General features: G+C 55.2%; 1 protein-coding gene across 7 annotated transcripts in view; it reads right to left on the reverse strand.

Annotated features, from left to right (window-relative positions):
• The window catches only part of ARHGEF18 (Rho/Rac guanine nucleotide exchange factor 18), a 95,909-nt gene that overhangs the window by 66,361 nt on the left and 5,232 nt on the right, over positions 1–24,316 (reverse strand). For all 7 annotated transcript variants that reach the window (XM_075902935.1, XM_075902936.1, XM_075902933.1 and 4 more), the window contains exons 2-6: positions 10,537–10,664; positions 8,931–9,433; positions 3,458–3,527; positions 1,616–1,727; positions 8–65 (exon numbers count right to left, since the gene is read on the reverse strand). In XM_075902935.1, the coding sequence (XP_075759050.1) occupies positions 8–65; positions 1,616–1,727; positions 3,458–3,527; positions 8,931–9,433; positions 10,537–10,664 (871 nt within the window). The remainder of the gene's footprint in view (positions 1–7; positions 66–1,615; positions 1,728–3,457; positions 3,528–8,930; positions 9,434–10,536; positions 10,665–24,316) is intronic.

Here is a 24,316-nt window from a genome sequence, read left to right on the forward strand (position 1 = left end):
TACCTACACTTGCTCTGGGGCCACATGGTCATTTTCAATCGGCTCCAGCACCGGCTGTCCAATACCTGGAGTGGCAGGAGAACATGGTCAGTGGGGTTGCCAGCTGCCTGGGCTACCCCAGGGCCACCTCGGAGCGTGCCTCAGTTTCCCAAGCTGTCCCTCCTGAGCGCCGTCCTCTGTGCTGCCTCCTTCACATTCTCCTTGGATGGCAAGAGCTCAGGGGAGCCTAGGCAAGGTGCCAGCTTTTGATTTAAAGGGGCCTGGGGCTTTTGAATTGCTGGGCCTTGGGACACCTGCCCCCTTTGCCCGCCCCCCCATCGGAGGGGCCCCCAAGAGCTCCATTCATTACAAGCCACCTTGCACTACTTCTCTGTTGCACCCTCTTTATGCTCCCGCCCTGGCTCTCCCCAGAGGAGGGCTGGAGCCAGGTGCACTTTGCTCAGTAGCAGCCTGGCCGGAGAGGATGCTCCTTAACAGAGCTTCCAGCAGCTGGCTCCCTGGGTGTGGGGAGAACAGAGCTCCTGTGACCTGGGACACTGTGGCGGTGACAGGCCCTAGCCAAACCTGGCGTTCGTAGGGGTTCCTTGTGCTCTCCGGCAAATTTAGTCTTGTCACCCTGGTCTGAAGACAGTTTCGGAACAAGCAGGGGCCTGGGGTCTTTCTGGGGCCAGCAGCTTTTCCAGCATCGCTTTACAAAGGGGTCAGAAATCCCAACAGGACACCCAGGAAGGCGGCGGTCAATTCTCCAACAACAAGGGGTATCTCTGCCATTGTGCTCTAAAGGCCGCCTCCTCCCTGGCAGGCTTGGTGCGTGCTGACTGCACATTGCTATCTGTTCTGGAAGCTCAGTTACCGGGGGAGGTCTGCACCTTGATGGGTGGGACTGGGGCCTAAGTGGAGCCTGTGTTGTTGGGATGCTGCTTTCTTCATGCAGCGCTCAGTTAACCTCTGGAACTCCTTGCCAGAGGATGTGGTGAAGACCAGGATTTTAATAAGGTGTCATAAAAGAGCTAGATAAATTCATGGAAATTAGGTTCATCAATATTTATTAGCCAGAATGGGTTGGAATAGTGTCCCTAGCCCTCTGTTTGTCAGAGGCTGGGAATGGGTGACAGAGGAGGGATTACTTGATAATCTGTTCTGTTCACTCCCTCTGGGGTATCTGGCACTGGCAACTGTTGGCAAACAGGACACCGGGCTGGATGGACCTTTGGTCTGACCCAGTATGGCCGTTCTGTTCTTACAACACTATTCACATGCAAGCAAGGTCTGCCATCACCTCCAGCCATGGACATGTTCTTTGGCAAAGTGTCATTGGACACAGCTGGGACAGCAGGACTCCGATACCATGGTAACAGGAGCTATGAAAATTCCTTAGATCAGACTCGGTACCGCTAACTCTGCGCCTGAGGGTGTCATTTCTGGCTTGGATAGACATACCCGCACTCGCCCTCACTGAGCTAGCCAGAAGCAAATCATAGCGCAGCAGCTGCAGCTAAATGGACTACCCGCGTCTACACTCAGGGCTGCGTGGACTTTGGGATTCTCCAGAGGGTCTCCTCCAACCACACCCTTTTCAGAGTAGCCCTGTGCATCATGCCAGGCACTTACTCACCTTTGGCAGCTGGGAGCGGCACCTCCAGACTCGAGATTCGAGACACGGAAGCCGTGCGGCAGCTGGAGGGGATGGACTTGGACCTCAGTCTCTTCTCATTGCTGCCACATTCCTGGAAAAACAGAACCATCAAGGCCTCCAGCCCCTCCTGCAGCAAGGGTGATTCAGGGGTGTGGGGCGAGCACTGCTCATGAGCACCAGCAGGGGGTCTGCCGATGGTAAGGATGGAAGTGACTAAACAACTAGTTACTTCCCCTCCTTGCTGCTGCTATCACAAAGAGGCAGCAAGGGTTGGGGGGGGGGGGGGGAGAGGGAAGAGTAGAAGGTGCTGGGGAGAGCCGGCTTAAAATAGGACTCCCAGCTGGCCCTGGGCTTCATGGCGTTCCAACTTTGAAATGTACAAGAGGCTCTAGTCCTTAACAAATTGAATAGCTGATAGAAAGCCCATCGATGATTCGCTTAGTTAATTCATTGAAATGTAACGTCCCTAGCCAATGGCTCTGTCCACTGTCTTTGGCTCTGTCTTCCATCAACAGTCACCCCACGGCATGAATCGAGGCCTCCCTTCCAAACCAAAGATCCAGGAAACAAATCCCAGGAATAGGCTAACATCCCGCCCCTCCTGTTGGTATGTAACCAGAGTTATGAATGCGGGACATGCTATAAAGGCTGTCTATTTACTAGGCTTTCTAGGGAGCACCGAGAGGCTGGGCTTTAGGGTGGGGAGGCAGAAGTACACACGGCTGTGACATCTGCTGTCTACTGGCTTGTGCCAGGACTGCTAGGGTACCCAGAACTTTTGCACAGATGTTCTTTTCACATAGAGGGAATCAAAAGAAAGCCAAGTAATGGTATTGGGTGGTACGCCCCCATCTCGAATGCTGCGTATAGATGTGGTCTCCTCATCTCAAAAAAGATACTTCGGCATTGGAAAAAGTTCAGACCAGGACAACTAAAATGATGAGGGGTTTGGACTGGCTGGCATATGGAGAGAGATTAAAAAGACGGGGACTTTTCAGCTCAGAAGGGAGGAGACTAAAGGGGGAATATGCTAGAGGTCTATAAAATCATGACTGGTGTGGGAAAAGTGAATAAGGAAAAGTTGTTTACTTGTTCTCATCACATAAGAACTAGGGGTCACCAAATGAAATTCATAGGCAGCAGATTTTAAACCAGCAAAAGGAAGTACTTCTTCATGCAACACACAGTCAACCTGTGGAACTCCTCGCCAGAGGATGTGGTGAAGGCCAGCACTTTAACAGGGTTCAAAAAAGAGCTAGATAACTTCCTGGAAGTCTATCAATGGTAGGAATGGTGTCCTGAGCCTCTGTTTGTCAGAAGCTGGGAATGGGTGACAGGGGATGGATTACATGATGATTCCCTCTTCCGTTCATTCCCTCCGGGGGCACCTGGCATTGGCCACTGTGGGCAGACAGGACACTGGGTGAGATGGACCTTTGGTCTGACCCAGAGTGGCCGTTCTTATGTTAGCTGCTCATCAGGAGTCCTTAGTTCCTAACGGGCTCGGACACTTGGGGATCTCTGTATCAGGCTGTAAGTGGGGGGGGGGGTCCCCCTTTCTCCTGGGCTTCCAGGGGGTCTGTGAGCCACACTGCACAGAAGCCCCCAATGACCTGTGTTGTGATGATGCAGGAACATGTCCTCGATGAAGCAGTTTGTCCCAGAGCAGAGAGAGGACTCCGCTGTTCAGGGTTCACAGGTGCTGAGGTCCCTGGGGGTGGTGCTGGCAGGAACAGAGCTTGGAGAGACGGGACAGAGGTCCAGCCAGCAGCCCGGCCTCCCCCCTCCCGCCCCGTGGGCCAGGCTTTCACACCCACTCACTGTGTCCTGTGTCCTTTCGAGCTCTTCTGACTCCAGGTCACTGGCTGTCTCCGAAGCATCCAGGCTTAGTCTAGTTCAGGGAACAGAAACCAACTCAGAGCACGGGAAGGCAGCGCGGGGGCAGAGGGGACACCGGTCCCTGCCCTCCTCTACAGCCCTCTGTCCAAAGGCCTCATCCCCAGGGGCAGTCTGGGTCCAATTCGGCACTGGACACATCAGTCCCACAAAGGCTGCTGTCTCTCGGTGAAGGCCGAGCCAGTTAGTCGTCTGCGGCGGGTTAGCAGAAGCTGGCCAAGCAAAAACAGACCTGCCTCTCCATTCTAGGGCTGCCAGCTGAGGACAAGAAAGCCCCATGACAGGCACAAGCCACTTTGGACAGTAGCCTGGGGGTGACAGACAGGCCAACTTTCTGCAATAAGCCTGGGGAGGGAGGGGAGGAAACATATTTGGGAAGCTATAAGGGATATGAGTCCTTTGGGATCAGAGGCCTGTAGCTGGCTGCCTGCAAGCCCTGCCAGCCGTGCCTGAGAAGAGAGCAGAAACTCCATGAGCTGATCCGTATACAAGAAGGTAGTAGGAGATGAAGGGAGTAGGGTTGTCAGATGGTTTAACCAAAAATACCGACGCCCCCTCCTACACACAAAAAACACCAGGGAAAAAATTCTGCTGAGAAAAAAAAAAGGGGGGCGGGGAGACCAAAGTTGTTGAGGAAAAAAAAAAGAAGGGAAGGCCCCTTTAAGAAATGCTTTTGAGCTTTTTAGCCCTAACTTGACTCCCTGCACCGAGCGGGACAGCTCCCATGCAGAACCTGGGAAGCACCTGGGATTTTCACCTCATGGCTGGGGAAAAAAAACAACAACAACAAAAAAAATCAGAAAATACCGTCATTTTAAGTGTCCTGTATTTTCTGAATTTTTTTTTACTGGACAGGAGGTGAAAATACTAAACTGTCCGGGTCTATATCAGACACCGGGCAACCCTAGAAGGGAGAGACTCCGACAGTAGAGGGGCCAAGGGTTGTGCTTTTAATGTGCTGTTGCTGGAGCCACTACACAAAAGACCTGGTCCATGCCCAGAAAGGAGACTGGGAATTCCTGGATTACTGAGGCTGTGAGTTCAGAGGCAGGAATTTGGGGGCGCTGAAGGCACTGGCGTGAGGGACAGGCGTGGGGAAAGGAACTATTCTGCGTGCACGGGCTCCACTAGTTTTGATTTGAGGTAAACAGGATGAAGTTTAATAAGAAAAAATGCAAAGTGCTCCACTTAGAGAGGAACAATCAGTTTCACACATACAGAATGGGAAGTAACTGTCTAGGAAGGAGTCCTGCAGAAAGGGATCATCGTGGACCACAAATTAAACATGAGTCAACAGCGTGACATTGTTGCAAAAGAAGCGAACGTAATTCTGGGCGGCATTCACAGGAGTGTTTTGAGCAAGACACGAGAAGTCATTCTTCCGCTCTACTCGGCACTGATTAGGCCTCAGTTGGAGTCTTGTGTCCAGTTCTGGGCACCACATTTCAAGAAAGAGGGGGAGAAACTGGAGAGGGTCCAGAGAAGAGCGACACAAATGGTTAAAGGTCTAGAGAACATGAGCTATGAGGGAAGGTTGAAGGAATTGGGTTTGTTTAGTTTGGAAAAGAGAAGACTGAGAGGGGACATGAGAGCAGTTTTCAGGTATCTAAAAGGGTGTCACAAGGAGATGGGAGAAAATTGTTCTCTTTGGCCTCTGAGGATAGGACAAGAAGCAATGGGCTTAAATTGCAGCAAGGGAGGTTTAGGTTGGACATTAGGAAAAGCTTTCTAACTGTCAGGGTGGTTAAACACTGGAATAAATTGCCTAGGGAGGTTGGGAAATCTCCATCACTGGAGAGATTTAAAAGCAGGCTGGACAGGCACCTCTCAGGGATGATCTAGATGGTGTGTGGTCCTGCTGTGAGGGCAGGGGACTGGACTTGATGATCTCTCGAGGTCCCTTCCAGTTCTTTGATTCTATGGGGGTTTTTTGTGCAGAAGGGTTAAAATAAACCACAAACCCAGCTGGAAATTGCTTCCCTGAGTTATAGAATCATAGAACACTAGAACTGGAAGGGACCTCAAGAGGTCATCAAGTCCAGTCTCCTGCCTTCACAGCAGGACCAAACACTATCAGATCATCCCTGATAGATACTTATCCAACCTGCTCTTAATATCTCTAATCATGGAGGTTCCACAACCTCCCTAGGAAAATTATTCCAGTGTTTAATAGCCCTGACAGGAAGTTTTTCCTAATGTTCAAACTAAACCTCCCTTGCTGCAATTTAAGACCATTGCTTCTTGTCTTCTCATCCAAGATCAAGAACAATTTTTTCTCTCCTCCTCCCTTTTAGTTACCTGAAAGCTGCTATCATGTCCCCTCTCAGTCTTCTCTTTTCTAAATTAAACAAGTCCAGTTCTTTCAGTCTTCCCTCATAGCTCATGATTTCTGGACTTTTAATAATTTTTTGCTCTTCTCTGCACCTTCTCCAATTTCTCCACGTTTTTCTTGAAATGTGGTGCCCAGAACTGGACACAATCCTCCAACTGAGGCCAAATCAGTGCAGCACAGAGCGGAAGAAGGACTTCTCGTGTCTTGCTCACAACACTCCTGTTGATGCCGCCCAGAATCATGTTTGTTTTTTTGGGTTTTTTTGCAACAGTGTCACACTGCTGATTCATATTTAGCTTGTGATCCACGATGACCCCGAGATCCCTTTCTGCAGGACTTTTTCTACAATTTGCATCAACTAATTGATTAGTCGATAAGGGCACCTCTGCCATTGAAGGGCTGTTGCTATACTTCAAAGATGAAAGCGCTGCAGGGAGCATACGGCTAGTGGGGGACTCAGGCTGTCCCCCGTGGTGTTTCACAGCGGTTGTGCCACATAGAACGTGGGGACAGCTGGGGACTCTGAGTCCCCAGCTGACCCCAGGCGCCACGCAGCACTGCCACTTTGAAATGCCATGGGGACCCCGGCATGAGACTCCATGTGGCATTTCGAAGTGGCAGTGCTGCATGGAGCCCGGGGTCAGCGAGGGAGTTCTCCGCTGACCCTGGGCTCCACATGGCACTGCCACTTTGAAATGCTACATGGAGCCCGGGGCCATCCGGGGACTCCCAGGCAGCACGTGGCATTTCAAAGCGGCAGACCCCGGGCTCCACACAACACTGCTGCTTTGAAGCGCCTCCTTCCTCCCCCATCCCTTTGCTGCCTCTTTCTGATAGTTGCAGCAAGTGGGGGGAGAGTGACTAGTTGACTAGCATATCGACTATCTGATAAACTTATCGAATAGTCGACTAGTCTTTCCCCTCCCTCGTGTTGTCGTCCTGTTGGCCAAAATACCACCACCATCATGTTGGGCTTTCCCTTTGAAAACGCTGGATTTTGCAGGCAGTACTGTAGAACCGCCCTGGACACCCTGCTACCCCCGCTTCCAGCAGAGGCTGCTACATAGGCCACAGTAATCCTCGTTCAGGGGCCAGGATAACTCTCCCATGCCTCAGAGGCCCTGGCGATTCCTAGCACGCTGAGCGAAAGCACTGCCAGGACACCAGCTGCACGGGAACGAAGGGACAAAAGGAGACTAATGGGAACTCGTACAGGCGCTCGGCAAGCCAGACACAGGTCCTGGGAGAACTGGACACATCCCCTTTCCCCAGCCCCCTTCCCCACACTTCCTCAATCACCCAGACCAACGCTGCCGCTGGCCGCCAGCCACCCTGCTCATGGGCTCCTGCCACGGCGTAAGCTGGGAACAGAACACAGCGCATGGAACAACAATAGATCTTCGGACCGAAGCCTGCGCCCGATAAAGGCCTGCCAAGATCGCAGCCCCAGATAATTCCAGGGCACCTTATAAGGAGGAGGAGATAAAAATAGTCGTTGCTGGCTCACAGCTTCCTCCCTGCCGGCCGCCCGATCAATACGCTCGTCTCAAGGATACAGAAATCCCACCCAGGGCCTGTGTGTGACTGAGCACGTGCGTGCGGAGGCGGGAACTCCTCCCCGGCTCTCGAACCCGCTCTCTCCAGCCGCAGGGACTCAGAGTAGGATGGAGCCTGCCGGGGGGGGGGGGGGGGGGGAGAGGAGGGATCACATGAGCAGGCTCCCCCCAGGAGGAGACCGGCTGGTGTGGCAGAGCTGCCCAGCCAACACCACCTCCTGCTGGCATGGCCGGAGCTGCGTGGACCAGGATGGGTGGGTGCCTTTCTCCGGAGCTAAAAGGGAGACAGGCCGGAACCCAGCTCACCGCAGGAGGGGCCATCCACTTCCCCACCCCTGGGCCGCCCCTCGCCACGCGGCTGATGGTGCACAAGCCTCCCCTGGCCCCACGCTCAGGCCTCTTGCGAGAGGTTACGTCCCACGCAGCACAGGGAGTGCGAGGGCCTGCAGGCCTCCCTTGGCAGAGGCGGACTAGGGAGGGAGACCACCCAGCAGCAGAGAGAGCTCTGAGCGGCTGGAGCATTCCAGCCACAGCACCGCACGGGCCTTGGCTGCGCCGGGTGGGCTGCGCCAGCCAGCCCTGGGCAGGGGCAGGAGCGGAGCCGCCAGCAGAGAGCAGCCCCCGTGGAAGGGCGGCTCCGGGTGACCTGGGGTGTTGGAATTCTTGGGGCTGGGGGAGAAGGGAGACTGCACAGTCACTGCCAAGCTGACAGCTGCTCCCAGCCCGGAGCTGGGCCTCAGGCGGGGCGCAAACTGGGCTCGTGCCCAGGGTGCCGTAGGCAGAGGGGGAGGGGAAACCGGGCATGGGTGTTGCTGGGTGGAGGGTGCTGGGCAGGGGGCAGCGTGGCAGGACATGCTGGAAGTGCAGGGGGCACAGAGGGGAGGAAAGAGCAGGAGTTGGGGGGCACGGTGTGGAGGTTGGGGGCAAAGGAGGCCCAGTGCAAGCCCTGGTGGTCAAGAGGGCATAAGCTCAGGATGCGGGGGCTGGGGAGCCCATGGGTGCCAGGGGAAATGGGTGATGCTATGCCCCCAATGGCCAGGGGCACCAAACCACAAGTTCGCCCAGGGTGCCATTTTCCCTAAGGCCGGCCCTGGCCCCAGGGCCAGCCTGGTGCCTGGAGGGAACAGCCAGCGCTGGGGTGCTCTAGCTGGGGGAGAAAACAGCATCTTGGGGTCCGTGGAGACACTGGGCTCGAAGCGGCTACACTGAACAGCCTGCCGAGAACGGGGGCCGCCGACCGTCGGGACTCACAGCCAGACCCTGGGGGCGCTGTATGCGGCCCCGACACCAACGTCCAAGGGGAAGACCCGGCACGCCCCCATGCCCGGGACGCCAGCCCCGGCCCATGTGAGTTTTTTTGCCACACAGCGATCTCAGGGGCCTCCCAGGAAGAGGAAGGGGCAGCCCCCACAGAGGCCTCGCACCCCGATGTCAGATGTTTCCCCACATCTCCTCTCCCCTCCGTCCCCCACAGGCCCCACACCAGCCGGCCGTGGGGTCCCTTCCGTACCTGCGCTCGCTCTCCGTAGGGGACATGGAGCTCTCCCAGCTGTGGCGCCGCGAGGTAGACATGGATCTCACTAGGGTAGGAAAGGACTCCTCATCATCCTGCAGTGCTAGTCCTGTGCCCGACTCTGCCAGGCACCCCCACCCCGGGGGGCTGTCCTGGGGCCCTGCCGCGCAGGAGCAAACTGAGTCACTGTTCAGGAAATGGCCGCAGGCCTCTCTGGCCTGCACTGAGGCGGAAGTGGGATCAGGGCAGGCAGCGCCCCCAAGCGTTTGCCCCGCACCTCCAGGCTTCTCTTCTGGGACGGGACAGCGGGGCACCCCCTGGCCTGTCCGATCCGGCAGCATTGTGGTTCCCGGAGCCCCGCCGGCCTCGGGCGCGTTGGGCAGCCCCAAGTCTCTGTAATACTCCGTGCCGTGGAGATCCGAGTCTATGGAGAGGAGATCCTCGGTGCTGCTGTGCGCATCCCCCAGCAGGGCGTCCGGCTCCGGAGACGAGGAGTCTTCCTGCCAAGGGAGCAACAGCTTAATTCTTTGGGAAGAGCCCGGGCCCAGCGGAGTGAGGCTGGAGCAGACTCCGCGGCTTGGGCCTCAGAAAGGCGCATGGCCCCACGAGCGCCCCTTTCGCCTCCCGTGACAAGCCAGGAGACGGCCAGGACCAGCCAAAGGCAACCAAATCCCTCCCTCTGGGCCTCTGGAATATTAACACTGAGCAATGCGCTGCCCCTGACGCCTCAGAGCCACATCGCTATCACCACGGGACCCCCGGGGACCGGAGTCCCAGAGAAGAGGTGCAAAGGGCTGGAGTGAATCTTCCTACGGCCGATCAACCGGCTGGTTTTGAGGATGCCCACGTCCAGAGCCGGGCTCTTGTACCGCTCTGCACTGTCCCTCGGGGCGGGCCTGCCGGTCTCTACATGGGGGAAACCGGGGTACAAAGGGCTTCTCTGGTGGGTGAGCGGAGCTGCCACCTGAGCCTGGGCGAGCCTCATGCTCCTGTCCTAGGGCATGCGGCCTCGCTGTGCCTGGCTCCCGCTAATGCCACGGAAAGGGGAGCGTTTGATTTTCCCACCCCCTGCACTTGCGAAATACATGGGCCAAGCCCTTCAGTAGCCCTGTTCCCCGTTCTTTTTCCAGTACAAACCCTCCAAGACAATCTCCCCCTCCGCAGGACACCAAATCGAAAGCTTTGCCCTTGTAGCAGTGAGAGGGGTGGGGGGCACACACGTGCTGGCTGGGGAAGGGGCTGGCTGACCTTTGACCCCTTCCACTTGGCGCCAGACCCAATAATCCAGGGCTTGAGCATCAGGTCTCTGCTCAGTCAATGGCGGAGCAGAGCAGCCTTGAGGTGCAGTAAAATCTCCCTTTCCCCAGAGAAACACCCCTCCACAGCCCCCTGCCGGGACTGCCCCCCCTCCAGGGCCCCTGGGGGCAGTGGATGGGAGCAGAGGGCTGGCAGTACGCTGGGGACAGCGCTAAAAGCCACGAGAGCTCCCAGTCCAGGTTTACAGGGCAGTCTGCCCAGCCCCTGCATGCCGGGAGACGCTGCCCGCTCAGTGTGCAGCACCCACGGGATGGCGCTGTGGCCGCAGAACCGGAGCCCCACTTGCCTTTTCCTCTGCAAAGAAGACTTCGTCCCCCACCACCAGAGTTGGGGAGAAGGTGTCCAGGCTGCTGCAGTCGGAGCCGGGGACACTGCTGGTGCCAAACTCCCGCGAGCACGGCTTGCAGTCTGACCCTGTACGCGTGAGAGAGAGAGAGAGACGGTCACCATCACGCAGCACGAGGCCAACAGGAACAGCCACCAGCGCAGCGATGGGCCCGAGGCACCCACGTGCAGCGAGCGCAGAAGAGGGCAGCCCTTGTGCCCGACCCGGGGCGTCGCCCAGGAACCATTGGGACCTCAGCAGCCACCAGCCTGGAACCGGCCGCAGAGTGACCTGCCCTGGCCCTCAGGCTGCTGACGAGGCGCCACTGCAACTGGGCAGAAGTTAAGCGGCTGGTGGCAGAAGGCAGACACTGGTCCTGTGCTCCCCGTAGGCAGCCATAGGGCCCCAGGTACAGACAGAAAAGGCCTGGAAAGACAGGCAGAAAAAAACCCTTTGCACAGAGGCACAGGGGCGTTAAGGAAGAAATCCAGCCAGGCGAGTCAGCCCGAAGAAGGCCGGGGCACGGCAAGCCGAGCTCTGACAGGCCTGGCCCTTCCCCCAGGAGGCACGTCTGGATAGATCCTTTCCAAGAGGATTTGCCCCACAGAAACAAGTGCCCCAGCCTGGACCCAGGCCCATCTCTAGAGAAGAGGCCCCACCCCTGCGTGTGGCTGACCTGTCAAGAGAGCATAAGAACGGCCAGACTGGGTCAGACCAATGGTTCATCTAGCCCAGTATCCTGTCTGCCCACAGTGGCCAATACCAGATGCCCCAGAGGGAGGGAACACAACAAGTAATCATCAAGTGATCCCTCCCCTGTCATCCATTTCCAGACAAACAGAGGCTCAGGACACCATTCCTACCCATCTTGGCTAATAGCCATTGATGGACCTAACCTCCATGAATCTATCTAGCTCTTTTTTGAACCCTGTTAAAGTCCTGGTCTTCACAACATCCTCTGGCAAGGAGTTCCACAGGTTGGCTGTTCACTGAGTGAAGAAATACTTCCTTTTATTTGTTTTAAACCTGCTGCCTATTCATTTCATTTGGTGACCCCTAGTTCTTATATTGTGGGAATAAAGCAAATAACTTTTCCCTATTTACTTTTTCCACACCTGGCATGATTTTATAGACCTCTATCACATTCCCACCTTAGTCTCCTCTTTTCTAAGATGAAAACTCCAAGTCTTTTTAGTTTCTCTTCAAAGGGGATCCATTCCAAAACCCTCATCATTTTTGTTGCCCTATTCTGAACCTTTTCCAATGCCACTATATCTTTTTTGACATGAGGGAACCACATCTTTACATGGTATTCAAGATGTGGGCGCACCATGGTTTTCTATAAAGGCAATAAGATATTTTCTGTCTTATTCTCTATCCTTTTTTTAATTATTCAAATTTAAATTAATGGAGATTGCCTATCTCCTAGAACTGGAAGGGACCTTGCAAGGTCATCAAGTCCAGTCCCCTGCCTTCACAGCAGGATCAAGTACCATCCCTGACAAATTTTTGCCCCAAATCCCTAAATGGCCTCCACAAGGATTGAACTCACAACCCTGGGTTTAGCAGGCCACTGCTCAAACCACTGAGCTATCCCTCCCCCCTAACAGTCTGTTTGCTTTTTTGACTGTCACTGCACTCTGGGTGGATGTTTTTAGAGAACTATTCACAATGACTCCAAGATCTCTCTCTTAAGTACTTGTAGCCAAATTTGTCCCCATCTTAGGCTACGTCTAGACTGCAAGCCTCTTTCAAAAGAGGCTTTTTCAAAAAATACTTTCAAAAAAGCCTCTTTTAAAAAAGAGCGTCTAGACGACAACCAGTACTTACGAAAAAGCAAGCTGCTTTTTTGAACGAGCACGCAAGCAGTCTGGATGCTCTCTTTCGAAAAAGCACAGTTTGCATTACATGGTGCCTTTTTTCAAAAGGGCACTTTCGAAAAATGGCGTTCTTCCTCATAAAACGAGGTTTTCCACGCTCGAAAAAACTGCTGCGTTCTTTCGATTTACTTTCAAAAGAACGCGGCAGCAGTCTAGATGCAAGGGAAGTTTTTTTTGAAAAACCCCCGTAGTCTAGACTCACCCTTAATGTATGTAAAGTGGCTGTCCCACAGCCACGCTATGCCATGCAAGATTCACTCAGTGAGGGGGTCAGAGAGGGGTTGGGCCTGCCCCGGGTCTGGCCCAGCACCGGGTAAGGCCCACGCAGCAACCAAGGAGAGCAACTCCACAGAGGACATTTTAAACCAGAATTGGGGCTGCGATATGTTGACTGAGCGCAAGGCCCATGGGCCTGCTTGGAGAAGGCCACGTATACGCCTGCTAAATGCAACGTAAAATCAAACAGCACGAGACAACCAGACGCCTCCGAGTGTGATCAGATGAGCCAGCGGAGCCACCAACGGCCACGCTGGGCGCTGCGTTCCTGGCACGAGGGCCCTTGTTCTTCAGTGCTGACCATGTCCCTGGCCCCTGATCTTGGACGCACAGCAAGCGCGTGATACCCGGATGGCAGCGAGGGCGTGATGGGTCATGGAAAGGCCTGAGCTGAGAAAGCCAGGTGTCATTGCCAGGGCTGTAAAAGCAGGACTCTTGCCTCCGAGCGCATCTGTTTGCTACTCCCTTCTGGTCCAGACGGGGAACTCGCGCCCTTCTGCTTGCAAAACAGAATTCCCCAACAGGCAATAAATGTTATGCAGAATGTCTCCAACCCCCCTTCCATGTCCAGGCCCTCAGCACACACACCCCCACCCCGGGAGGGGAGCGCAGTGGGACTGGCGGCCATACGGCTGCATGGAAACATCTCCTTTGCCTGCGATCCCTAGGAACAGGAAAACGTGCCTGATGGCTGTCACGCTCCACCACATGCCTCACAAGGACAGAACGTCTCCACTGGCCCCGACCCAGCGAAACGCAAGCAAATGGGGCCCCTGAATGAGCACCGGAGGGCGGGGCTGCTCAGAGAATTCAGGGCAGCCCTCTATCTATGGGAAGCTGGAAGAGCCCCAGTCTTGTGGGACCTCCGTGTCTCTCAGGAGGAGAGCCCCACATTTCAGTTCCCAGGTGACTCCTCCGACCAGAGCTACCTCAAACCTCCCGGGATTGAAAAAAAACTGCAAACCCACAGGCCAAGAAGCCCCCTGGGCAGGTCTGGTCCTGGGAGTGTCTGAAACACCATCCTCCTCAACTCCCCATCCCTCCCTCTCTCCCTCCAGGCCACCCTCGCAGGACAGCACCTACAATCATTAGGGGACCCGGATGCCTTCACAGCCCCTCCTTGCTGGCTCACCTCTGGCAAGGTGCCTGGCTTTGAGTTCACCAAACTCCTGCCAGGGTCTGGCATGTTTCCCCCTCACCCAAGTCCCCCAGACAGCAGAGGCCCCAGCTCTTCTGGCAGAACAGCAGAGACGAGGGCAGGCAGCCAGCTCGTGCTCAGCCGGCCAGCCGTTCGCGGGATCCTGCAATGGCTCCAGCAGACTGTTTCCATGGCATTTGACCTCCAACGTTCTCCCAGCCACCGTGAGCTTTCAGGCCCCTGCCCTGGTCAGCTGGGAGGAGTCCCATACGCTCAGTCCAGTTGCCTTCTCCTCAGGAGACACTCCCAAGTGACACTTGAAGAAAAGGGTCTCAGCCCAGATTAGCTACACCCAGAGACACCTCTGTGCTGCAGGAGAACATGGCGTCCACCAAGCAATGCCCAGGGGTGTCTCTCCAATCTCCTCCCCTCGCTGGCCAGGGTTCTTGGGCACTGCGACAAGGGGAGCTGCCAGTCTATCTAGAAGTGCATCTTCACCTTGTGGGTAACCTGCCTTCACCCGGACTGTCCCGGGTCATCAGAGAAAGACCAGCTTGACCACAGCACCCACAGATTTCTCCCCCCTCCCAGACAGGTTTCACAGAGAAGTGCCAAAGACGCTCTGCCCCACCACATAAATACCACAGGGATGAAAAACGGTTTCCCAATAAGACCTGCCCATGAAAAAGTCGCCATCCTTCAAAAGAGAAAACGTGAATTTTCACAGAAAGCGCGGTCATGGGCAGTCCCCTCTTCCACAGCTGGATTGCAGATAGTTATCACAAACTTTGGGGCTCTTCTCTGGAGCGGACAGCCCGATGAGTCTGTTCGCGGGGGCCCCCGGCTGCTGCCTTCCATGAGAAAGCAGGTGCCTAAACCTACAAGATTTAAAGACCTCCAATTCTACTCATATCCCTTATTCTTAAGGACTCCAGCCCAGGGGATTTGGAAGGTGTGAGGCTAGGTTGGACATTTAGGAAAAGCTTCTTAACTGTCAGGGTGGTGAAATACTGGAATAAGTTGCCATGGGGGGGGTTGTGGGATCTCCATCACTGGAGGTATTTAAGAGCAGGTTGGATAGACATCTGTCAGGGATGATCTGGACGGTGCATGGTCCTGCTGTGAGGGCAGGGGACTGGACTTGATGACCTCTTGAGGTCCCTTCTAGTTCTATGATTCTGTTCACTGGGGTTCTAATGAACAGCCTGGAAGGATTTCATTCCCCAGTATCAGAATGCTCCTACATCTGTGTCCTCTACACGGTAGTGCATGGGTTCCCAAACTGGGGGGTGCGCCTCCTGGGGGGACGTGAAGAAATTCCCGTGGGGAGGGGGGCCACTCAGGCTGGCTGGGGCAGACTTCAGGCTGGCTGCTATTTTGGGGAGGGGGGGAGGGTTTCTTAAAAATCAAAAAGGGGGTGTGATGCCGAAAAGTTTGGGAACCTCTGCTGAAGAGCATGTGTGTGCGCAAGAGAGAGGGTGTATATGCACACAACCTAACAGATCATTGAGCCATAAAACGAAGGCTTGACATGGTTCATGGTACAATGCATCGTCCAGCTGACTGCAGCGCATTCCTCGGTAGCGAGCCACACTCGAAACATTAACTATTCTCTCTAAGGCCATGGCATGATTCATGGAGAATTCAGATGCCATTGCTAAGGAATACACTGGACAGAAGCCAGGTTACCAGACCAAGCGTTGTGATTTGAAAATGCAGAGAACTAAAGCAAGAGACTGTCAAAGGCCAAATGCACCAGGCAACCCAATAGGACAGACCCGCTCTACAAGTAATCCCACAACACGATGAGGAAACCAATGTACAAAACATGCCAAGGACATCCCACACGTCAAAAATCTAAATGAAACAAAATATTCTGTAGATCTTTGTTGCTGACCCTGGATCAGGCACCAGGAAACCTGAACGAACGACTGTAAACTTGGTTAAATCCACTCTCCGTGATGACAACACTATGCGTTCTGTGCACATAGTTCACTTGTTTAAACCTCAGGGACTAGGCTGATTTAATGCTCTTCCACTCAGCCAGGACTTTTTAGCATCAAAACTGGGTGAGGAGTTAACCAAGCGCACAATGGTTAAGCCCTACAGAACAATCATAAAGTAAGCATAAAACCTCCCTCTGGATGTTGGCTTCTAACCTTTCCTTCCTGAATCTTAACAACTCTGTGTTCCTTCCAAGGACTTCACATTCTAATTGCTGCCAATCAGTAGAGGCAAGTGTCCGGCAATATACATTTATTTCCCCCCATGTATTTTAAATGATTCTAAGGAGAGAAAAAACCCTGAAAGATTACACACTGAAATCCCGCAAAAGGAGACATTTGAATTGAATCTCACTATGATTTATGGGCGACCAGCATAAATACCCCCGTTAATGTGTTCCAGGATTTCTAAAGGCTTTTGTTTACTCTGTCATGGGATTGTGCTGGACTTCTTCACGTTTAATAGGTCGCCGCAGGAGCAGGGGATGACATCTCACCGCACGTCACAAACCTAAATCAAGCTGACTGGCGACAGCACAGGCATTGGGCTGAGAGTCAATAGGCAGCCAGTGGGCTGCCCCCGGTGATGAAATACCACCGAGAGTCTCCAGACAGACAGGGCTAGAAGCTAAGACTTGGATTGCATTCGCCCTTTTGGCCACGGAATCACACTAGAAGCTCCTGTTCAGGTGATTTTCCTGATCACCAACATGGCCTCTAGCAAGAGGAACTGCTCCGCTGGCAGCATCCAAGGGGAGGAAGACAAGTTCTGGTTTCATCACGAGAGGTGCCTAGAACAACGTAGGACAAAGGAAACCTCCTGTTTTCATGCCTCCTTTGAAACAGAGGATCCTGCTCTTCAAGGAAACAGGCAGGGTTGCTGAGGTCACCAGCTGCTGGGCAGGCAGGGCCTTCAGGGCCCTGTGGTGCCGGGCACCTGCCCACCTGGCCACTCACTCGCTGCCCTCGCTGAGAAGTACTCAGCCGTGCAGCGCAACCAACCACAGAGACAAACTTTGCCAGACCCTGCCCCCTCTCTCCCTTCCACAGGTACTGGAGGGGGCGCACTGGGCTCTAGCGCCCACCCCCGTAAAGGGGAGGAGACAGAGATGGCCACCGGTCTGACCTGCGGCTGTTCACAACAGACCCCCCTGCCCACACCCGGAGCCTGCCCCATGGACCGGATACCCTGGCCAGGCAGAAGAGATTCCCAGTCTGGGATTATCCCTGCCTAGGGGGATGATCTGGTCAGAGTGAGGGGGAAGAGAAATGCTGCTCCACTGAGAGAGCTCCCCATATCCTGTAACATGGTGTGTGGGGGGGGGTCTCCCATGTAAGGGAGAGGAACAGGGGAGAGCAACCCCTAAGTCTCACACACGGGATAAACTTACACTATCTTACTGAAACACGGGATTGACACAATCCTCTTCGGCCCCTTTGAAAACGGTCGCACGTCGCAGAAAATCGTACAATCACCTCCAAAGTAAAACCATTTCCCTTCAATACGAGCCTTTGACTCTGTTAGACGCTGGGAGTACTGACCAGATGTTTTAGTAGACGCTGGGTCTGTCAAATAAATGCCGGGTCTCGAATACAAGCCAGACCGTTTGTACTAATAGATGCTGGGGGCTTCTATTGGAAGTTTTACGGTAGTGTAGAATGACATCACAGTGAACAGTAAAAACGCTGCAGATGACATTGAACTAGATGCCAGTTGAATTTTTTCTCAAATCTAGAGGGGTGGGATATATCCAGCGAGCGACTTGCGCTGCCCAGGCTGGACTCTGTCACCCCTCAACTGGGTTTGACTTAAACTAAAGCATCCACTGGCCAGGTCCCGCTGTCGGTGTGCTGCCTTGGGCTCACACCTTGGCTGAGCCAGCTGCTGGAACCACACAGTCACTGCGGACTGATGCATTTTGCTTTCACACTGGTGAGGGTGAAAGCTGAGACACACGTGGGTCCCAGTCGCACCATGAAGCGTTTTCCTCCGCCGGCAGGAGCCACGTCCGGTCAGCCCGAGCCGCTCCAGAAAGAGGCCCATCGTGCCGGCCCGGGGCGTCTTTCAGGCTTCAGCGGAAGCCTGGAAGGGAACCAGCGCTCTTGGAATCCGGGCGAACGTTCAACATGTGCCGGGCTGGAGGTCTGGACACAGGCACCGACTTCACCCCACCCCCACCCCGCAGCACAACATAGATCCTCTCTGTGTACTGCCGACACTCGTGTTCAACACTCGATCAATCAGCCCAGCTCCTGTACACTTCATAACATAGCCCCGCGCAACAAGGGGTCATTACTCAAGCAGCATATAGAGCCTGGAGCTATAGGGCTGGGAGACCATTTTAGGCAATGTGTGCACAGCCAGATGAGACAAACGAAGTCCCAGGCTACCTTCGCAGCTGACTCCTTTCCAGATAGTACCATGGAGAGGGATGTGGGACAGCCAAGTAGCAAAGCCACCCAGCCAGCTCCCCAGTAAACCCCCCCAGACGCCAAAGACTGAGCAAAGAGAAGCCTTGTTTGAGGCCCCAAGTCAGACTGGTTTCCCCCCGTGCCTGGAGAAGCAAATGCCTAAGATGCAGACCCCAGGTTACCTCGAGACTGCAGAGCGCCCGTGCCACTTCACATCTGCCACATCCATCTAATTCGGGGGTTCTCCTTAGCATCCACAAGCAGGTTTCAGGGAGTCGGCCAAGTAAGGCCAGCATCAGACAGGCTGGGGCCCAGTGAGGCTGAAAACCGGTAGCTGTGGGACAGCGTTTTATAGCATGCTGGCAGGGGAGCTCAGGAGAACAGTTGAGAACCTGCGATCTAATCCACAGAGCAGGAGCAGCCCCAACTGTGTCCAACCACGTCACAGCCTCACCACCTGAGTAGGTGCACACTTGCAAACCGGCCTCTGCAATTGCACACACACATTTCGGCTGGGCAGTCTGAGGTGCACGCAAGAATCAGACACAGTCCCCGTGCGCCGAGCGACCAGGTAGGTGGAACCGAACCTGGGACCTCTGGAGCTTAGTGCATGAGTCTCTATCACAGGGGTTGGCAATAAGAGGCTCGCAGGTGAGACACAGTTCGCCAGGGTTGCTTGTGTGTTCATAGGTACAACTGCTGGCAGCTCCCATTGGCCAGGAATGGAGAACCGCAGCCAATGGGAGCTGCCAGCAGCCATACCTGCAGACCCTGCAATGATCTGTGATGGAAACCAAAAAACTGGCCACTGTTGGAAGACAAAATACTGGACTAGATGAACCTTTGGTCTGACCCAGTATGGCTGTTCTGATGTTCTTAGGTTCACAAAATTGATGGCAACTAGATTGAGAAGAAGGTAGGTTAGTTGCTAGACCAGAAGTATTTTGTGACTAATGTTGTGACATTAGATGGATGTGAAATCCCACTATGTGAATCAAATGTCTAGTGGCCTGCAAGGGGCCAACCTCAGAAAACTGCGTCCGGCCCGCTTATGGCCCACCCCTGCTCTACCAGATGAGTGAAAAGCCAGCTGGCTATTAGCCAAGGCTGTAGCGCAGACTCATTAGTGTCTCAGTGCCACTAGATGGGATGGTCAGGGATGGTCCTAACTAATTGGCAGCCCCGGGCAACTGTCCAGCTCGCCCGTAGGGTTGCCCTAAAACTGGCTCTGGGGACAGTCACTGCCCCTGCAGGTATTTTGCTCACACAAGCATTGGCATGGAACAGCTGTGGCACAGCTGTGCTGCTGTGCCAGAGACACTTGCTACAATGACAAGAGGGAGGGGTTTCCTTCCTGCTGCGTCCTCGATGGGGCTTAGGTCACAAAATGCGTCCCCTCTCTCAGAGAGGGGCTTCCAAAGAGGATGAAGAGAGGCTGTTCTCAGTAGTGACAGATGACAGAACAAGGAGCAACGGTCTCACGTTACCGTGGAGAAGGTCTAGCTTGGATATTAGAAAAAACTATTTCACTAGGCGGGCGGGGAAGCACTGGGATGGGTTCCCTAGGGAGGGGGTGGTCACTGAGTCCACCCCTCCTCCCCAAAGCAGGACCAAACCTCAACTAAACCATCCCACCCAGGGCTTTGTCAAGCCGGGACTTCAAAACTTCTAGGGATGGAGATTCCACAATTTCATGTGCCAGTTCCTTTAATATTCTTGGATGAAGATTATCTAGGGCCCCCAATTTACTCTCTTTAAGCTGTTCAAGTTTTGCTTTTACCTTGGATATGGTAATATCTACCTCCATATCCTTATTCCTATTTGTTATGTTGCCATTCTCCCTAAGCTCTTCATTAGTCTCATTAAAGACTGAAGCAAAGTATTTGTTTAGATATTGGGCCATGCCTAGATTATCCTTAACCTCCACTCCATCCTATTTATATGGCTATAAAATCTTTTACCATTGGTTTCAATTCCCTTTGCAAGGTTCAATTCTACCTGACTTTTAGCCTGTCTCACTTTGTCCCTACATGCTCTAACCTCAATAAGGTAGCAAGCCCTAAGATTTGAAGCCTAGACCAGGCCACGGGCTCTGGGTGTTCCACCACTCCTTGGGGCAGCGGGCTGAGTGCGGCCACCGCTGAGAGGCGGGGACAGACCCCCTGGCTCCGCACTGCAACAGCTCCCACCTTCGCTCAGCCCCAGATGACAGAGTGATGCTCTCAAGAACATTCGCTGTTTGCGTTAAGGAAACATTAAGCAGATTAGCCCCGTGGTTGCTTAACGGCCTCTGGCTGGGAACCATAAAAGGCTATTGCTGCAGGGAGCCGCCTGGCCGTGGAATCCCCAGAACTGAGCTGGTGAGGAAACGCTCTCCCAGCTCCCTAGGACTGGAAAGGGCCGGACCAGCAGCCCGGGAGCCTGGTTTTATTTAAGGCTTCGCCTGGCTTCGCGGCCGGCATCTGGGACAAGCCCCTGCAGAGACGAAGGGAAGGGACCCATAGCACAAGAAGCCTGGCAGGCCCGTTTGGGACGTGGGTAAATGCACAGCACCAGCAGAGGGCTGGCCTGGGCGAATCTACCCCCCAAGCACCTGGGGTCCAAGTACTGGGGTTCTTCCACACTGACATGGACTCACACCATGCCCCTGTGCCCCACAGGCCCTCGGACTGGCTGAGAGCAGGAGGGTCCCATCTCTGGGGGCAGGCAGAGGGGCATGCAGGCCTCAGCCCCACTCTGTATCTGGGGATACCCCGACACGCTGAGCAGATTCTACTCTGTTAAAGCAGGGTCTGAGCAGAAGGGCCAGGAAAACTCCCCCATTCGGGGTTCAATCCCCGCCCTCCGAGAAGGATTAAAGTGCTCCCCACAGCCTCTTGCTGCTGCCTGACAAACCAGTCCCAGGCTCTTTGCAGACTGGGCTACCAGGTGATGCTGATGTGAATGCTGCACCTGCCTAGTGGTTAGAGCAAGGCAGACTATCAGGCTTCTGGGCTCTAGTCCCAGCTCTGCCATGGACTCACTCTATGACCGTGGGCAAGTCATTTCCCCCTAGTTGGGCCTCAGTTTCCCCCGCTCTGTAACAGGCAGGGTTCTGTGAGGCTCGGTCAATGAGCCAGGGAACCCACTTGGGGAAGACACGCTGGAGAAAAATCAAGAGCTTACGTTCCGCAGGCACAGCTCAGGGTCGCCCCACTTTCTCTTTTCACAGCGATACCAGGCTGTGGCAGGACCTGCCAGGGCCCTGGGGCATTTCCAGAGCACGTGGACACTTAGCAGCCAATTTGCGGGATTTAAGAACTATCAAGGAGCTACTTCCCAGCCCCCCCTTTCCAGGCTGTCGGGGTCTCTGGATTCTTTTCGGCCATTCCCAGAGAGGCTGCAACGTGGAGCCTAGAGACTGGGAGAAGTGGACTCAGTCCAGCTCCCTGTTGGGCTCCGGAGCAGGCCAATGGCTTCTCGAAGGGCTGGGGTGAGGCAGGCTCCACCCCAGCACAGGCAGCCACAACTGGTTTCTGGGGTGCGTGGTGCTCAGCCCCCTCTAGCTGTGCCCAGGCTTGGCTGTTGGGCTCAGGCAGGGGCGGCAGGTATCATAAGCAGGGGAAGGCGTTGCCTTCCCAAACCACCAGCCTGGCCCCGCTGTCGGCGTCCTGGGGGCGGAGTGTTGCAGCCCCAGAGCGCCCGCCCTCCCCATGCTCCAGGGCCGAGGCAGCTGGGGCCACGCACTGCCCTGCCTCCCTGTGGTGCTGGGGGCACGGCTTGGCTCCTGTGGGGGGCGGGGCTTGGGCAAAAGGGGCGGAGCTGGGGGCTTACCTCCCCCAGCCCTACCTTCACCCACCACCCACAGGCTCAGGAAGTGCCAACTGACTGCTAAGGACACACACACACACACACAACTAGTGCACCCACGCAGGGACATAAGGATGGTCACTGAACCCTATTACCACCGCTCTAGCAAGACAGGCAGCAGCCCTTTGGTGCCTCCTGGTTGCCAGGGCAACATGGCTCCTAGCTGTACATTTGCTAGGTCTCTGTCCAGTTTTGTTTACATCCTCCCAAAGCTTTGTTGCTCCCCCTCTGCACCCCCACGGAGATGATGCCACAGCCGGATCCGGTCTCCGTTTCCCCACTGTCCTGGGGTGTAGTCTCTCCTAGCAGCCTCGGGACTTTCCCCTCCTTGTAGCAATCACTTTTCACGTGGTGGGCCCGGAGCCAAGTGACATGTGTTCAGCCTCATACTCTTTCCCCTAAATCAGCCCCTGGGCCTAGTGCGTGCTGCATCACAGCTCGCTCTGGCCAACACCCCCACATGGTCACAGATTCCAGACCCTCTCTAAACGCGTTGGGTCAGGATTTCTGGCAGCGACGGCAACTGGTCTTCCAGGCGTGTGTGCTCACCCCCTTGGTGCTGAGGAACCAAACAGCCGCTGTCCATGTGCCCAGGCAGGTAGCCGCTTCGTTGGCCTTAGCCCCCTCTCGGCTGAAGGGACCCCACAGACAGCCCAGTGCCCTTTCCCCATCGCACCCCTGGGCAAATCCCCTGCTTCTGCCCTCCAGCTCAGCTGTCAACCATGCGGGGCAGCCGCCGGGCAGGGAGGAGCGAAGCTCTGGAGTTGCTCCATAAACCAGTTTGTCCGGCCCTGCTGAGAAAGACCCGCGAGAGTCTCAGAGTATCTGGCTCCAGGGCACGGGAGATGTGCTGTGTATTTAACCCTGGTTCCCGGGCACCCCAATAGCTAAGGCAGTGGTGGGCAATCATTTTTTGCCGGGGGCCACTTCGAAAATTTTTGAAGTGGCCCCCGGCCGCACAGGAAGGGGTGTGGCGTCGCGTGGAAAGGGAGGGGCAGGGCCAGTTTATTTCCAGGTTCCTCACCCCCAGACAATGATTGATCTGAGAGTGAGGGGGTGCCTTTGCCCCCACCCCAAGTTCCCCCAAAGTGCCCATGCCCCTGGGTTGGGAGGAGACTTCCCTCACTCCCCTGCCCCTAAGCCAATTACATGCTTAACAGGCCGTTTGGTTCCCACTAGGCCAGGGCCACCCCACATTTTGGCACCTGAGGTGGGGAGCTCAAATGCCCCCTCGCTGCACCAGCAGCAGACACAATTTTCTACACTCTGGGTCCTAGTAGCACCCCCCTCCGACCACCACCACAGTCTGGCGTCTGAGGTGGCTGCCTCAGTTCGCCTCATGGTAAGGCCAGCCCTGCACTAGGCCTGTGGTTGTCAAACTAGGGGTGGACCAGGACTGGGCGGTGGAATGTCGGTCGCTGGGTCTCATTACTGCAGGGAGATCAGGTGAGCAGTGGGGGAGCTAAGGCAGATCCCTGCCTGTCATGCACCGCAGATTTTGCTGCACCCCAGAAGTAGCCGGCAACAGGCCTGGCTCCAAGGTGTGGGGGGAGAGCGCACAGGGCTCCGCCCACTGCCCCTCACACTAACTCTGTACCCCCAGTGCCTGGGAACCTGCTGCCGGCTGCTTCTGGGGCCCACAGGGTCTGAGGTGCCAGGAGAGGCAGGAAGCTGCCTCAGCCCCCCCGCTGCACTGCTGACCAGGAGCTGCTCAAGGTCAGCTCCTCCTGCCCCAGTCCTGATCCCCCCCAAAGCCAGAGCCCCCTAATACCCTCCCCCAAAGCTCAATCCTCAGCCCCACCCCGGAGCCCACAGTCCGGTCACATTCTGTCAGGTCGCGGCATCAAAGATTTTCTTCAACTGGGTCACGAGAAAAAAAAAAAGTTTGAAAGTTGCTGCCCTAGATGGACGCTTGGAGCCCGTATCACATGGCTCACGACGGCTGCGTGCCCAGGGACGTCTCTCGTTCGCCAACCGGCGCACGCTGCTTCCACACGTCCTTCTGGACGCCCCAGGGACGGCAGCACGGATGGCGTAAGCCTGGTACCGTTGGTCTTTGTCACATGGACAAAGCACTTTGGAAGGTCCCAGATAACTTGAGGGGAAGCCAGTGGAGGGGATTCAGACACAGTTTGAAAGAGGCTGGTTCCTCGGCCGCTGGCCCAGCCAACTCCCATCCTTAG

Source organism: Pelodiscus sinensis, chromosome 19, assembly GCF_049634645.1.
Source record: "Pelodiscus sinensis isolate JC-2024 chromosome 19, ASM4963464v1, whole genome shotgun sequence".
Taxonomy (NCBI): domain Eukaryota; kingdom Metazoa; phylum Chordata; order Testudines; family Trionychidae; genus Pelodiscus; species Pelodiscus sinensis.